Source organism: Amyelois transitella, chromosome 9, assembly GCF_032362555.1.
Source record: "Amyelois transitella isolate CPQ chromosome 9, ilAmyTran1.1, whole genome shotgun sequence".
In the NCBI taxonomy this organism is placed as follows: domain Eukaryota; kingdom Metazoa; phylum Arthropoda; class Insecta; order Lepidoptera; family Pyralidae; genus Amyelois; species Amyelois transitella.
This window is the reverse complement of record NC_083512.1, coordinates 1,683,776-1,699,863: the sequence shown is the minus strand read 5'-3', so window position 1 is coordinate 1,699,863 and position 16,088 is coordinate 1,683,776. Positions and strand designations below refer to the sequence as shown.

The window sequence follows — 16,088 nt, the reverse complement described above, 5'->3', positions numbered from 1 at the left end:
GGGATATAGACGTGACCATATGTATGTATAATTGCTATTAAATTATGAAGATATATCACGTCATTGTCCCTTACGAGGTTGACAGAGTCAACAATTTCAAAAATTCTCAGAGAATACTTTCAGTTGGATAGCTTCTTATTGGAATTGGAAAAATCACATGTCGTATTTGAATTAAAATAATATTTTGTTGTAACTTGTTAGTTTGATCTCCTATTTTAACCATAAATGTATCGTCGAAAGATATCTTTATTAAAAGGTGTTATTGCCACAAATAAAACACTCTTTCGATTTACATATTCAATATTATTTTACTTACACCAACATTAAAAAATAAATAAACACATTTTGCTCCAATTTTAATTAAAGATAAAATTTCTTGAATTTACTTAAATCACTATGAAGATCACCTGTTAAGGACTTAATAAAAAAAATATTACCTAAGTCCTTAACAGTCATAAATTAAATCTTAAATGTGCGCTCTTTAGAAAAATTAATAAAGATCTAAGTATGGCTCAATTTAGTCGGACTTAATTATTTCGGCGCTTAGAAAAATTTAATTAAATACGATAGGCGCTAAGGTCAAACTTCGGGGCTTCCAATTTTAAGATATTATAAGTAGGTTATAGAGCGGAAGTGAAACGGACTGTTTCTTTTTTTTAAATCTCGAAACGTTAGATGTTATTTAAACGTGTCTGTTAGTGGCATCTTTAAAAATAAACTTGAAGGTTTGGATAGATACATTTTTTAACAAAATCCGTTTTTTTATTAAAACTGAAACGTTTACGAAGATTTTTCTTGAAAATCACTTTTCTCATGTTTTCGGGAAAAAGGGATTTTTAGAAATTCCAATGGAAATTCTTTTATCTTTTTTTTTATATTTAAGCTTTACTTTTTTTATATATGTATATGTATATATAAGTTTTACGCGTGTGAATTCGCGGCCATATATTTAATATATGCTTGAGAAATGTATAAAATTAAAGAAAATATTTTCAGATCAAGATATCTCTCTCAGCATCAGTCGGTTTAATCGTCTAAAAGTTATTAACAGAAATTCTTGTTAGAATAACAACAATGAATTTCAATTAATTTCAAATTCTAAGTAAGCAACCCTTAATTTGGGCCAAGATCAAATTATTTTGAGTTAAACGAAAATAACAAAGTAATCCTTATGAACTAAATACAGTGTTTCTCAGAATCGTGAGATAAGAAGATTTTCGGCTAACTATAAGATAATAATTATTAACAATCCTTTTTTAATAATATTTTTAAGTCATTTTTTTCCAAAAACAAAGTATTTTAAATCGAAAGAGTAAATAATAAATATATACGGGACAAATTACATAGATTGAGTTAGCCTTGAAGTAAGTTCGAAACTTGTTTTACGTGATACTAACTCAATGAAGTCGGATGAAAAATATATTTTTACAAATTGATGTAATGGTTTCAGAGTAAAATGAAGTTCATATATATATGTTTATATCAACCAACATGAATTAGGAGGAATGAAACAGTTAAGGAAGTTCGCATTCTCGCTGATGAATCCGCGGGCAATAACAAGTCAATTAATAGATTGAATCATCATTAATATTAGTTTAATTAAACTACAAATTACAAATAGATTAACGTTGCTATATACAAATAATATTGACGTCTTGATGGAATCTTAACATCCTGTGGTAATTGTTACATACATAGATAAAGTCATATTTATATCCCATGCGGGGTAGACAGAGCAAAAAGGCTTGAAATGACTGATAGGCTACGTTCAGCTATTCGGCTTACTGATAAAATTCAAATTCAAATAATGACTGAGATTGCCAGGCCGTCGGTAAAAAGAATACTCTTCAAGTTTATAGGCTTATAAACTTGAGATTCTCCTTTTAGGCGATGGGCTAGCAACCTGTCACTATTTGAATCTCAATTCCATCATAAAGCCAAATAGCTGAACTCAAGACTCTGCTGGATTCAAGACTCTGTCTACCCCGCAAGGGATATAGACGTGATTATATGTATGTATTAATTAGGAATTTTCCTAATTTGCCTTATTTGCCCGCGCATTTGCCCATCTCTAGTCTTATGTACGAGGGACAACTAGATAAAGATCTCACCAGAAAATAGTTGCTTAAGCCAGATGGTTCATATATGATGTCATCAAGTAAAACTTAAGAGTTCTTCTATAATGTAAGCTTTAATTTCTTAGTGTCTCTATTTGATTTATTAGTAGGTTGACTAAGCAGATATACAAGGAGAGTGTGGAGGGAAAGGTCGGGGTGGGAAGGCCTAGACGAACGTATCTTGATCAAATTAAGGACGTCCTGGTAAAGGGTCAGGTCAAGAGTACCCGAAACCGCCGAGCTTGCATGAAGAGAGTTATGAATGTGGATGAAGCGAAGGGAGTATCCAGAGATCGTGGCAAGTGGAAAGGTGTAGTGTCTGCCTACCCCTCCGGGAAAAAAGCGTGATTTTATACATACATACATACATAAATATGGTCACGTCCATATCCCATGCGGGGTGACCAAAGCCAACAGTCTTGAAGACTAAATGGCCACGTTCAGCTATTTGGCTTAATGATAGAATTGAGATTCAAATAGTGACAGGTTACTAGCCCATCGCCTCAAAGAAGAATCCCAAGTTTATAAGCCTATCCCTTAGTCGCCTTTTACGACATTAATGGGAAAGAGATGGAGTGGTCCTATTATTTTTTGTATTGGTGCCGGGAACCACACGGCGTATGTATGTATGTATCTCTATTTATTGCGTGGGATCTACTGGTGGGTCGTCGACCTCCGGTCTCTGACAAGTCAGGGCTCCACAGCGGTTGGCGCAGCACTTCAGGGTTCGCGGACAATCGGAGTCGCTCGTGCAGGTGTGCGTGCAGACCCAGGGTCCGCGGGGGAACTCGGGGCATCGGCCTTTTTTTACTGAAAAAAAGACGAGATTGTTGAAGAACACAAAATTTTGGAATGATTATCAAAATGTTTGGTAGTAGTGATAGTTTTGGACAACATACATATGTACATACATACATAAAATCACGCCTCTTTCCCGGAGGGGTAGGCAGAGACTACCTCTTTCCACTTGCCACGATCTCTGCATACTTCCTTCCTTGGACAACCTTGGACCAAAAAAGTTACTTACCAACTTCCTGCTTGTTTAAATTCCTCTGACTTATAGTTTGTATATATACTCACGTCTATATCCGGCAAAGGATATCCCTTACCGGGAAGACAGAGCCGACATTCTTGAAAAGACCGATAGGCCACGCTCAGCCGTTTGGCTTAATGGTAGAATTTAGATTTATATAGTGACAGGTTGCTAGCCCGTCGCTTAAAAGAACGATAAGTTTATAAAGCCTAAGCTTAGTAGACTAAGGGGTAGTCGCCTTTTACGACATCCATGGGATGGAGTGGTCTATTCTTTTTTTCTATTGGCGCCGGGAACCACACGATATGACCATAAAAGGAAGTAAGTCAGTCAACATCCTCTGACCATGATATAAAAGTTGTTAAGTCAGTTAATTACACTCAGGTAGGATCTAACTCCGCTTGCATCAGTAGAAGGTAGTTTAAATACCCTTAATCAAATCTTAACACAATTGACGGGAAATTGATCTTTTATAAACTGTCACTAACCATACGGTACACATTCTTCTCTCTTAATATATGAATCGAATTAACCCTCTGGTCTCATCTTCCTCCTAGCTTAAGTCCCGGTTGCATCCTCACCACTCTGGAGAGTAGCCCAGGTAATGCTCTTCGACCATATATCCTGGACTGGGTAGCCAGGAAATTCAATAAACCCGCTAGTAAGAGTAAAAGGCGACTAAGGGATAGGCTCACAAACTTGGGATTCTTTTTTAGGCGATAGGCTAGCAACCTGTCACTATTCGAATCTCAATTCTATCATTAAGCCAAATAGCTGAACGTGGCCATTCAGTCTTTTCCAGACTGTTGGCTCTGTCTACCCCGCAAGGGACATAGACGTGACCATATGTATGTATGCATGTATGGAAGAGTAAAATAAACCCGAAGACTTACTGAAAGTGGTAAAATGCCTGGTCGTCATAGCATCCACACACATTGACCCTCCGCAGGCAGTAGGGCAGCACAGTTGCTTGCCACTACACTCAGAGTTGGGTCCACATTGAGCGTCGCAGATGTCCACTGGAAGGGTGGGGGGGCATGACCCACCTTCGCCCCCCACTATCGTTACGATAGTTAAGGAAGCTAGAACATACATACATACATGTAAGTATAGTAACATTAAAGGTACAGTTAAGGAAGATGAAACATTAGAACGATTTATTTAGATTCGTATGTATGTACAGATATACATATAGTCACGTCTATATCCCTTGCGGTGTAGAAAGAGCCAGCAGTCTTAAAAAGACTAATAAAAAGGCCACGTTCAGCTGTTTGGCTTAATAATAGAATTGAGATTCAAATAGTGACAGGTTGCTAGACCATCACCTAAAAGAAGAATCCCAAGTTTATAAGCCTATCCCTAAGTCGCCTTTAACGAAATCCATGGAAACGAGATGAATTGGTCCTGTTTCTTTTTAATGGTGCCGGGAATCACACGGCATTTGATTGTACAATTAAATTAATTCGAGGATTTAATAAAATAATCCAATAACCTAGGAAATATCGATAATTTCTCTCTTATTGCACCACTAGGCCTCATAAAGAATCATCGTGACAAATTTCAAATGTCTTAAGCCAGCAGTTCGTCATTGCATTGATATGTCAATCAGTCAATTAGTTAATTATTTTCTCTCTCAAGAAAACAGTTAACATTTAATGCTGAACTCCTAATTTTAAATAAGATTTTCGCCCAGTATTTATAAATTCATTTTTGTTTCATTACAAACATATGACTGAGTAAATTACGAGTTTTAATTAAAAAAATTTAACCTTCCATTTCAATTAACTGAAAAATATGCCAACGATAAAATTTGGCGGTACTCATTCGTATAGAGCTACTTCCCTCTCACAATTTTTCCACGTTTCCAAAATGGAAAGCACCAAACCAAGCGACGTTTCAATAAATTATAAACCAAATTACCACTGCGAGAGAAATAAGGTGATTTTGGGAATGTATTCCGTCATTGGCTAAGTTAAGTTTTATTGATATTGTCTTCGCCAATTATTTATTTTTTAACATATTTTTTATAAACGCAACACTACATATACGCACTCTTTCACGCACGCACTCAATCCTATTCCTGTCCCACTCTCACACATTTCCCAAATTTCGAAAAAGAATTTTAAAAAAAAAGCGCGCCAATTTCGTCTCCGCGCGCAACTGCACCGCTCTCTGCATCGATTGTGAATATTCGCAAAATTCATCAAAGACGCTAAAACTTTATTAACTACGCACCCCGGGGTTAATTTGTGAAGTGCAGTGATTTGTGTTTCCCAAAAACTACCCTTTGGATCGTGGAAGATACCGGCGCTGGACAAGAGCTCGAGTTACGGATCAAAGGTACTCCTTGTCCATTTCCTTCCGCGAGACCAAGTGTTCCTCACGAGCCGTATCCCTATCTGCTATCCTCACATTACTCTTTTTCAACGCAATACTTCTCACACGCTGTTAATATCGTATATTTTACTTAATTCCAACGCACCACGCAACGCATCTCATTACTACATACTTAACTACCTACATTACGCTACACTTTCATTCGCTTAAACACTCATAAACTCATATGTTTCTCTTAAATATAATAATTTATTATCTTATATATTCACAATAGAATATATATTACGCATAACAAATATTCGTTCAATTGTATTTTTCGAGATAATTTGATATTTTTTGTTACGAATTTGCGTCAAATTATTTATCGACATCGCCGCCATATTTATTTTCACCGATTTATTTTATAAATTTATTTTCTAGTTTCATTAAAGTAATTTTTTACATATTTTCAATTTAAAATGTCGAAACAAAAGTCTGAATGTGCATATTCTCCCGAAATTGTTCGATTAACAGCAAAAAAGGAACATCTTTTTGCTATTATTCAAGACGCATATACACTTAGTAAAGATATTTCCGATGAAACAAACAAAGAGCAGTTCTTGATAATGATACAGTCGCTTGAAAAAACTAGGACTGATTTTATGCAAACGCTCGATGATTTAGCCATAGCTCAAATCTCTTTTGATCCAAAATCAAAACCGGATTACTCCAGTATGAAATCTTTTGACCAACTTTATTGTCATATTAAAGCTTGCGAAAATAAATACAACTGTAAGATTTCCAGGTGCGATCAAAAGTTTGAATTGTTGAATAAGAAATTACCCCCGCTTAATTTGATATCATTTGATGGTACCCCCACAAAATGGTCACTCTTTTATGAAAACTTTAAGAGTTTAATTCACGAAAATCCCCGCTTGACGGATGCGGAGAAGGTTCAGTATCTGGTAGGCAAACTAACAGGTAAAGCCCTAACAGTATGTTCCGGTATACCTCCCACGTCAGACAATTATTTGATTATTTGGAACGCGCTTTTGGAGAAATACCAAGATATCAGAGTCCAAGCGTCATTTTATATTGACCAAATGATTAATTTTAAGACTGGCCAATCGCTTGATACATTCTTGGAGCAATTTTGCTCGGCCGAATCTGCGTTACGCAGATTAAAAATCGATAACTTGTCCGATTATATTTTTACGCATATAGCACTCAATAAACTTGACAAAGAGACAGTAAGATTATTTGAGCAAATGCATTCATGTGTTGAGATACCTACTTTTTCTCAAATAACGCAATTTGTCAATCATCAAAACAAGATACAAACGCTTCGTTCGTCTGCCTATACTATGAACAAAACGCTACCCTCGAACGCTAATAAAAATACTAACAAAAATAAAGCAACGCATAATTATTTCGCTAACACCGATCAGATAAATACCAAAACAGACATACGTAATTCTAATTCTAAAAACTCACTATCTTACAATTGTTTGATATGCAATTCTCAACCTTCACACGCATTGTATAAGTGTCAACATTTCTTGAATCAGACTCCAGTTTCCAGAAATAATTTAGTCACTAAGTACAATTTTTGTATTAATTGCCTCGGATTTCATAATATTGCAGTCTGTCGTTCTCAACGTAACTGTAATATTTGTCAGCAAAGACATCATTCTTTGTTGCACATGCATGATACTCAAAGTGCTATCACACCGTCTAGTCACAAGGCGAAGTCAGTGAGCTATCCGTCTCACTCGCACGCACCGTATTCAGCCCCTGTTGCCGATACGCTCACACAGTCGAATTCTATGCAGCAAGTACACGCAGACTCGAATACGCGCGCAAATTTAAATAATGTTGCGCTGTCGGTTGTTACTTCGTCTCGTTGTAATGAGCTAGGTAATACCGTTGTTTTACCTACTGCTTCCGTTTATGTTTTTAATAAGAATAAGCGACATAATTTACGTCTATTTTTAGATTGTGGATCTATGAGCCACTTCATCACAAAATCTTGCTGTGATCGATTAAATTTAAAAATAACTCCCGCTTCCTCCTCGATTAAAGGTATCGGTCAGACCGAAAGTGTATCATACGGAGTCACTACTCTGAAATTCCATTCCCGTTTCGATCCTATGTGTTCGTATGATATAGTTGCGCGTGTTATTGACTCGATCACCGACCACCTACCCAACTATGAGTTAGATATTTCTAAATTAACTCACTTTAGTGACTTACCAATGGCTGACTATAATTACCACACGCCCGGCGAGGTGGATTGTTTAATTGGTAACGAGCTCTTCCCGTTTCTGTTAGGAAGTGACAAAGTGACTTCACCGCATTCTTCCGTAGTTGCGTTAGAAACTACTCTTGGATATGTAGCCATGGGTAAGGCTGCTGTTACGCGCATCAAGCCCTGTCGCAATGCTAATAATAAAACTTTCTTTTGTTTTACTGAACAAACCTCAACGCTAGAATCAATTACTCAACGCTTTTGGGAACTTGACAATGTCCCTCATAAAATTCATATGAGCCCTGACGATCAGGCCTGTGAAGAAATCTTCAAGTCAACTTATTCTCGAGATAGTACCGGTCGTTATACTGTGCATCTCCCGTTTAAACATAATCCTTCAGAATTAGGAAATTCTCATTTTATCGCTAGACGCCGTTTACTGAATTTAGAGAAAAAACTTGATAGTAATCCTGATTTACGTACAAATTACAACGACACTTTGCAAAGTTATATTGATAAAGGTTACTTATCTAAGGTTGAAAATGCATCGTCGGATGATAGCTCTTATTATATTCCGCACAGAGCTGTTTATCGCCCCGACAAACTCACTTCGAAAACTCGTATCGTTATTGACGCCAGTAGTAAAACTACTAGTGGAAAGTCCCTTAATGACCTTCTTTATACAGGTCCGAATTTACAGACAAGTATATTTGACCTTTTATTAAATTTACGCATGTTCTCTGTGGCCCTATCTGCAGACATTGAAAAGATGTATTTTCAATTGAAACTTACTCCCACTCATCACGTTTTTCAACGTATTTTATATCGATTCGATTCTAGATCTGATATCGATACGTTCGAGTTCAATCGTGTATCTTTCGGTATATCAAGTTCCCCTTACCTTGCCATGAGAGTCATTCGCCAGCTAGCTGCCGATAGCCGCGATCAATTTCCTCTCGCCGCTACAGAAGCTGAAACTCACATGTACATGGATGATTTCATCACATCTATGGATGGCGTAGACGTCGCTCTAAAGGCCAAGTCCGAGTTGATCCAAATGTTTGCCTCTGGTGGTTTTAATCTCACGAAGTGGATTTCTAATAGTCCCGACCTCTTGGACAAGTCGTCCGCAATGCAAAGTGAAGACGTCATACAATTTGATACTAACGCTTCAACTCCACATAAGATAGTAGGAATGCAGTGGTTACCTACTACTGATCATTTTCAATTCTCAACAAACGCTGATATGCAAGAGTGCACCAAGCGCTTTATTCTCTCGATTACTGCGCGCTTGTTCGACCCATTAGGACTACTAGGCCCGGTGGTCACATACATGAAACTGCTCGTTCAAGAATGCTGGATGGCTGGCCTTGATTGGGACGATCCAGTGCCTCCCGCGATCTTAAATAAATGGACACAGTTTCATAATGAACTTGCTTGTCTAGAACAAATAAAAATTCCGCGACATGTCGGATTACGTTCTCCGCATGTCATTCTTCTAGGTTTCGCAGACGCAAGTGAAAGGTGCTATGGCGCTAATGTGTATATTCGCGTTAGTCAAGACTCATACTCACCCGGCTCTGTCCACTTGCTCGCTTCTAAGTCTCGCGTAGCTTCACTATCTAAAATGCCACTCGCACGACTAGAGCTGTGCGCCGCTCTTCTTCTCGCTAACCTTCTAGACGCCGTTAGACATACTCTTTCCCAGAGATGTCATATCAACGAAATATACTCGTTTTCAGATTCATCTGTGGCGCTTACGTGGATTCATTCTCCGCCGTATAAATTCCATACATTTGTGGCTAATAGAATTACTGAGATTAACTCAAAACTTCCCGCTAAGCATTGGTTTCATGTAAAAGGCATTGAAAATCCCGCAGATATTATATCTCGCCCTGTAACGCCTAAAGCTCTAGTCAACAATCAATTTTGGTTTAATGGTCCCAATTGGCTAAGCCTTAGTTGTTCTGATTGGCCATTGAAACCTTTTACGATTAATCCTAATGGTTGTTTAGGAAATTTAGAGACTAAAACAATAAGTTTAGTCGTTCAAAGTCCTGAAGATATTCAGACTTCTCATCCAATTGAAATTATGGCTGAAAGAATTTCAAACTGGTTGAAATTATTACGCTCGGTTGTTTATATGTTACGTTTTATACAAAAATTAAAATCTCAACAACCTATTTCTGTACAAGATTTAGAATTTTCTGAACTTTATATAATCCGCTTTGTTCAAAATAAGCATTTCTCTAAAGAAATTACCGCTTTGCGAAATGGGAAATTATCTGATAGTTCTCTACTCAAGTTAAACCCTTTTATCGACAAGGAAGGCCTTCTAAGAGTCGGTGGGAGATTATCAAACTCTGAACTCGATTTCGGTCAAAAGCATCCCATTTTATTACCTTCTAAAAATTTAATAACTCAATTGATTATTGATTATTATCACGTTACTAACCTTCATACAGGACCTTCACTATTACTCGCTCTTATAAGACAAAAGTTTTGGATACTATCCGCTAGAAACTTAATTCGTCAACGCGTACATAAATGCAATATTTGTTTCAAACTTAAACCGAAATTCACTTACCCTCGCATGGGAGATTTACCTACCTTTCGCATTTCAAAAGTTAAGTGTTTCGTTAACACTGCTGTAGACTATTTAGGCCCCTTTTTTATTACACATATTCGACGCCGTGGAATCAAAAGCCACAAGGCATATGTTTGTCTATTTGTGTGTCTCGCCACCAAGGCGTTACATTTAGAATTAGTTTCTGATCTCAGTTCAGAATTGTTTGTCGACGCTTTCAAACGCTTTATAAGTAGAAGAGGTCCGGTTTCTATGATCTATAGCGATGGCGGAACCAACTTTATCGGCGCTAAACGAAAACTTAGTGAAATTTATGATTTATTACAGTCCACAGCTCACCAAAATTATATCAGTAATTATTTATTGACAAATAAAATTCAATTTAAACATAGCCCGCCGTACGGTCCTCATTTTAACGGTCTAAGTGAGGCTAATGTTAAGAGTGTTAAAACTCATATACTCAAAACTGTAGGCTCTCAGATCTTAACTTACGAGGAGTTCACAACTGTCTTAGTTCAAATAGAGGGTTTGCTGAACAGTAGACCCCTTTGTGTGCTAGGTACTGAACCTGAAGCAACTGCTCTCACTCCAAATCATTTTTTAAATGTTACTCCTATAAAATTTCTTCCCGCTGAAAATTACCTTGAATCGCCTGATAATCGCTTATCACGTTATCAATTGTTATGTAAACTCACGCATGATTTCTGGCGTCGTTGGAGCCAGGAATATCTCACTTCCCTTCAACAAAGAGAAAAATGGACTAAGTCCTCAGAAAATATAAAACTGGGTACTGTAGTCATACTCAAAGACAATAATACGCATCCTCATTGTTGGCCCCTGGGAGTCATTACAGATGTTTACCCGGGTAAAGACAATATAGTTCGAACCGTCAAGGTTCGCACTTCTTCTGGGAGTTATATACGTCCAGTAATCCGGGTTTGCCCATTGCCTACTCAATAAATGTTATTACCTAGATTTATATATTTTAGGTTGTAAGTTTTAATTTTTTTGTTATTAGTTACGTATCTACTCAAAACTTGCAATTGTATTTATTCCTAGTTCCTGTATGTTGTTTCATGTAATATAGAGGAAACCTCTAGGCCGGCAGACTTGTCTTCGCCAATTATTTATTTTTTAACATATTTTTTATAAACGCAACACTACATATACGCACTCTTTCACGCACGCACTCAATCCTATTCCTGTCCCACTCTCACACATTTCCCAAATTTCGAAAAAGAATTTTAAAAAAAAAGCGCGCCAATTTCGTCTCCGCGCGCAACTGCACCGCTCTCTGCATCGATTGTGAATATTCGCAAAATTCATCAAAGACGCTAAAACTTTATTAACTACGCACCCCGGGGTTAATTTGTGAAGTGCAGTGATTTGTGTTTCCCAAAAACTACCCTTTGGATCGTGGAAGATACCGGCGCTGGACAAGAGCTCGAGTTACGGATCAAAGGTACTCCTTGTCCATTTCCTTCCGCGAGACCAGATATATTTAATACATACACATACATACATAAAATCAATCTTTCCCGGTGGGGTAGGCAGAAACTACCTCTTTCCACTTGCCATGATCACTGCATATTGCTGCTTTCGCTTCATCCACATTCATAACTCTATGTATTTAATATCAGTTTATAGGAAAAAAATAATGTCATATCGTTTATGTGATCTTAAAATACAAGTATATGTTACTGTGAATGTTTTATATGTGTGACGTGAGAAGGTGGGCAAAACATTATAAATTCAACTTAGTGTTCATATCGTTAAGAGCCATTTCACATTTTCCAGCGGCGCAATGCTGCCCTCATTTGAAATAAACCATTTTATCTAAAACAAAAACATAAGAAATGTTCTACATTAAATTACTAAATAGGTAATATAACAAGCGATAGTCTAGTGCAACTGGTTTTGTTATGTAGTTTTCTAAGTTAATAAACGATCATTGTCAAACTTATACGTAACCCAATATATCTAACTTTAGATAAAATTATTCATTTCAAGAACTGCGCTGTTGAAAATGTGACTATTTGAATCTCAATTCTATCATTAAGCCAAATATCTGAACGTGGCCATGGCCATTCACTCTTTTCAAGAAGTTGGCTCTCTCTGCCCCGCAAGGGATATAGACGTGACCATATGTTGCGGCTCGAGGATTCTCGTTAATTTCCCTCCCGCGGGAATTCTGGGCAAATACTCACTTAGTGCAACCAAATGTCAAATCTCCAGTAGTTTAGTCTGTGCGTTGGTATTTCATTCTGTAGTTTTAAACTTTCGCGTTGTATACTATTAATAAATAATTATAATAAATAATACAGGTATTTAACGCACACGTACGTCACCTTTATTTTATATTCAGTCGCTCGACGACCACGGATCATTGTAACATGATTCGAAACGTCCGAGATAAAATAAAGGTACTTTATGTGCGCATTTAATAATTCGCACCTCCGCTCCGGTGCGACACTGTCACTTATGCAAAAATTGCAAAAATTAGTTACATATGTAATAACTGTCCTAATGCTTCCCTTAACTTGGAGCGATAACGTTACTTTTGTAGTACACATAGTTACCGCAGTATAAGCTATTCATCTTGTAAAAATCTTCAAATATGACAATATTATGGAATGTTAAAGTTTTCAATGTTTCTCTTTTAAATTGTGTTTTTGCATAAGTGACAGTGTCGCACCGGGGGTGCGAATTGTAGTATTTATAAAAGTTATTTAATAAGTAATATAATGTAATTAACTGTGGCCGCGACTTCGTCCGCGTGGAATAGTTGTTTTGGGCATCATTGCAGCCCTCAAGAATGAATAATTATCCCCGTTTTTTTTTCACATTTTCCATTATTTCTTTGCTCCTTACAGTTGCAGCATGATGTTATAGCCTAAAACCTTCCTCTATAAATTCAATGCAAAAAGAATTTTTCGAATAGAACCAGTAGTTCCTGAGATCAGCCAGTTTAAACAAACAGACGAACACTTCAGCTTCATAATATTAGTATAGATTATTTTTTAAAGTAAACTTAGCGAATCTTCAATTGAATTCGAAACTCATTGCGTGGAATGCGTGCGGTAATGGATGATTGGGAGGCAATTTTTGAAATTAAAAGGTTGATGTTATTATTTTCTTTGTTGTTTTGATTTCAAAGAATCAGTTACCGTTTACCTTAAAAAATACGTTGTACCTACAAAAGTATATCACACCGCTATTTGTATCAGGTAATGATTTCAAAACATGTTACCTACATTGTTAAATAATTCTCCTTTTTATTTGCACGCTTCCTCAAGTTACAAAATTCGCTCGAACCAAATTCATCCGTTACACTTACATCTTCTTCTTCGTCGTATGTTAGTTTTTTCCAATTACTTCTGTCAATTACCATCTCACCGGTCACTCCCTTTCTCCTCATACTATCCTTTACGCCATCCATCCATCTCTTTTTCGGTCTTCCCCTATTTATTAAACTACACTTACATACAAACATTATTATCACGTCTACATCCCTTGCAAGGTAGACAGAGCCGAAAACAGTCTCGAAAAGACCAATAGGCCCATTCAGCTGTTTGACTAAATGACAGAATTGAGATTCAAATAGTGACAGGCTAGCCCATCGCCTAAAAGAAGAATCCCAAGTTTATAAGCCCCATCCCTAAGTCGTCTTATACGACATCCATGGGAAAGAGATGGAGTGGTCCTTTTAATTTTTTTTTATTGGCGCCGGAAACCACAAGACACGGCCTGTTAAACTTAATTTGTAAAACAAATGATATGATATCAATCACTCTGCTTGTTCAACAATCACACTACAACGTTCTACCAAACACATTTTCAATTACGCAAAGGAAACATTGAAATTTAGATCAGAAACAATTTGTAATAACAACGTCTCTCTGATCTTTGCTTATTCGTATTCCCGGTATTGTCCTTAAATTTTAGTTCCATAACACAAAACAACGTTAATTTACATTAAGTTCCTGCGATAGATACATGCTTATTATATCTATATCCCTTGCGGGGTAGACAGGGCCAACAGTCTTGAAAGCAAAGCAAATTGAGATTCAAATAATGACAGGTTGCTAGCCCATCATCTATAAGAAGGATCCCAAGTTTGTTAGCCTATCCCTTAGTCGCCTTTTACGACACATATGGGGGAGATATGTAGTGGTTCCTGCAATTTTCGCTTCAAAACTCGTTCAAACTTTTGTACAGTCGCTAGAATTAAGATACCCTGTTTATGAAAACCAAAGCCCTTAAGAAAATGAGGTATTTTTAATATATGCTATATTTCATTCCTTCATTTCCCTCGAACTAAGTCCTTTTACTATAAGCAGCTCTTTGATTATGTCAGAATCTATGTCAGTCTTTAGCTTATTAGCTCAGAAACATTTAGTACAAGAAAGGTTTAATTTGACATGTAAAACAACACATTATAAGTCCCACCAAGCGAGGAAATAAAATATTCTAAAACCATTTAGGACTTTTTAGCGTAAAACTAAACGTTAAAATCTCGCTCGCGGGGCGCACATATCTGTATATTATTATCACATTTTGTACACAAAAGTATCTCAAAAAACAATGTTATTTTTACGTCTATTGTATTTCCACTATATAAAAACTAAGTTCACAAACTATCACTTACCAATTAGAATTAAGATTTGCATTTTGTTAATTACACTTGTGACATAAAGTCAGCTGCTGTATACCCGTTTAACTTGTACCTAATTATCACGAGAGACTGAGACACAAATAAGACTATACACACGGCGTGAGAGAATATATTAATTTCTTTTTTCGGGTTCGAATCCCGGCCAGGGAATGATGATGAAAGAACTTTTTCTGATTGGCCTGGGTCTTGGATGTTTATCTTTATAAGTATTTATTATAAAATATAGGGAAAGGTCGGGGTGGGAAGACCTAGACGAACATATCTTGATCAAATTAAGGACGTCCTGGTAAAGGGTCAGGTCAAAAGTACCCGAAACCGCCGAGCTTGCATGAAGAGAGTTATGAATGTGGATGAAGCGAGGGAAGTGTGCAGGGATCATGGCAAGTGGAAAGAGGTAGTCTCTGCCTACCCCTCCGGGAAAGAGGCGTGATTTTATGTATGTATGTATAAAATATAGTATCGTTGAGTTAGTATCTCGTAACACAAGTCTCGAACTTCAAGGCTAACTCAATCTGTGTAATTTGTCTCGTATATATTTATTTATTATTTATTAACAAAATCCATAATTCCGATGAGTCTTAAATAATAATGTTACTTAGTTGATGACAAACTTAGTTTTTTGATTGTGCACACAAAGTAAATGTTATTTTAAATATATATATTTTTTTAATTTATCAAAATATATGAGTATTCAAAGTGAAATGACACTAATATTGTCAGATTTTACATCATGTCACACATAGGTACGTATATAGTTTGAGCATTTACACGTGTAAACTAGACAGTTTGCACGTCTATCTAGCTTAACTGATATGTGTAAACTAGACAGCTTTTGCCTTTTGCTAGATGATTGCTGGAAGTCTAACGTTAACCTTTCGATGCGATGTAATCTATTATTCTTCTACCTATAGTCCCGGTTGCACCCTCATATCTCTGAAGGGAAGGTCCTTAATGAGGTAAGTCAGGTTTTTACACGAAGCGGTTCCCATTTAACTGCAACCTTTACAGGAGACCTTAACCTAATGATAGTTATATATCATCATCAATTTCCTGAATGTACTCACAGGTTTCCCCATGATGTATAATAACATTAATAACACATCACTACTCGC

At 36.7% G+C, this 16,088-nt stretch overlaps 1 protein-coding gene across 1 annotated transcript; it reads right to left on the bottom strand.

The window, feature by feature from the left end:
* Positions 1–2,503: 2,503 nt before the first annotated feature.
* Positions 2,504–15,044, bottom strand: LOC106130348 (WAP four-disulfide core domain protein 2). The gene is made up of 3 exons (XM_013329170.2): positions 14,950–15,044; positions 4,044–4,232; positions 2,504–2,927 (listed from the first exon to the last, which is right to left on the bottom strand). The coding sequence occupies exons 1-3, from the start codon at positions 14,969–14,971 to the stop codon at positions 2,758–2,760; spliced, it is 381 nt and encodes a 126-aa protein (XP_013184624.2). The 5' UTR covers positions 14,972–15,044; the 3' UTR covers positions 2,504–2,757.
* Between the last annotated feature and the right edge of the window lie 1,044 nt (positions 15,045–16,088).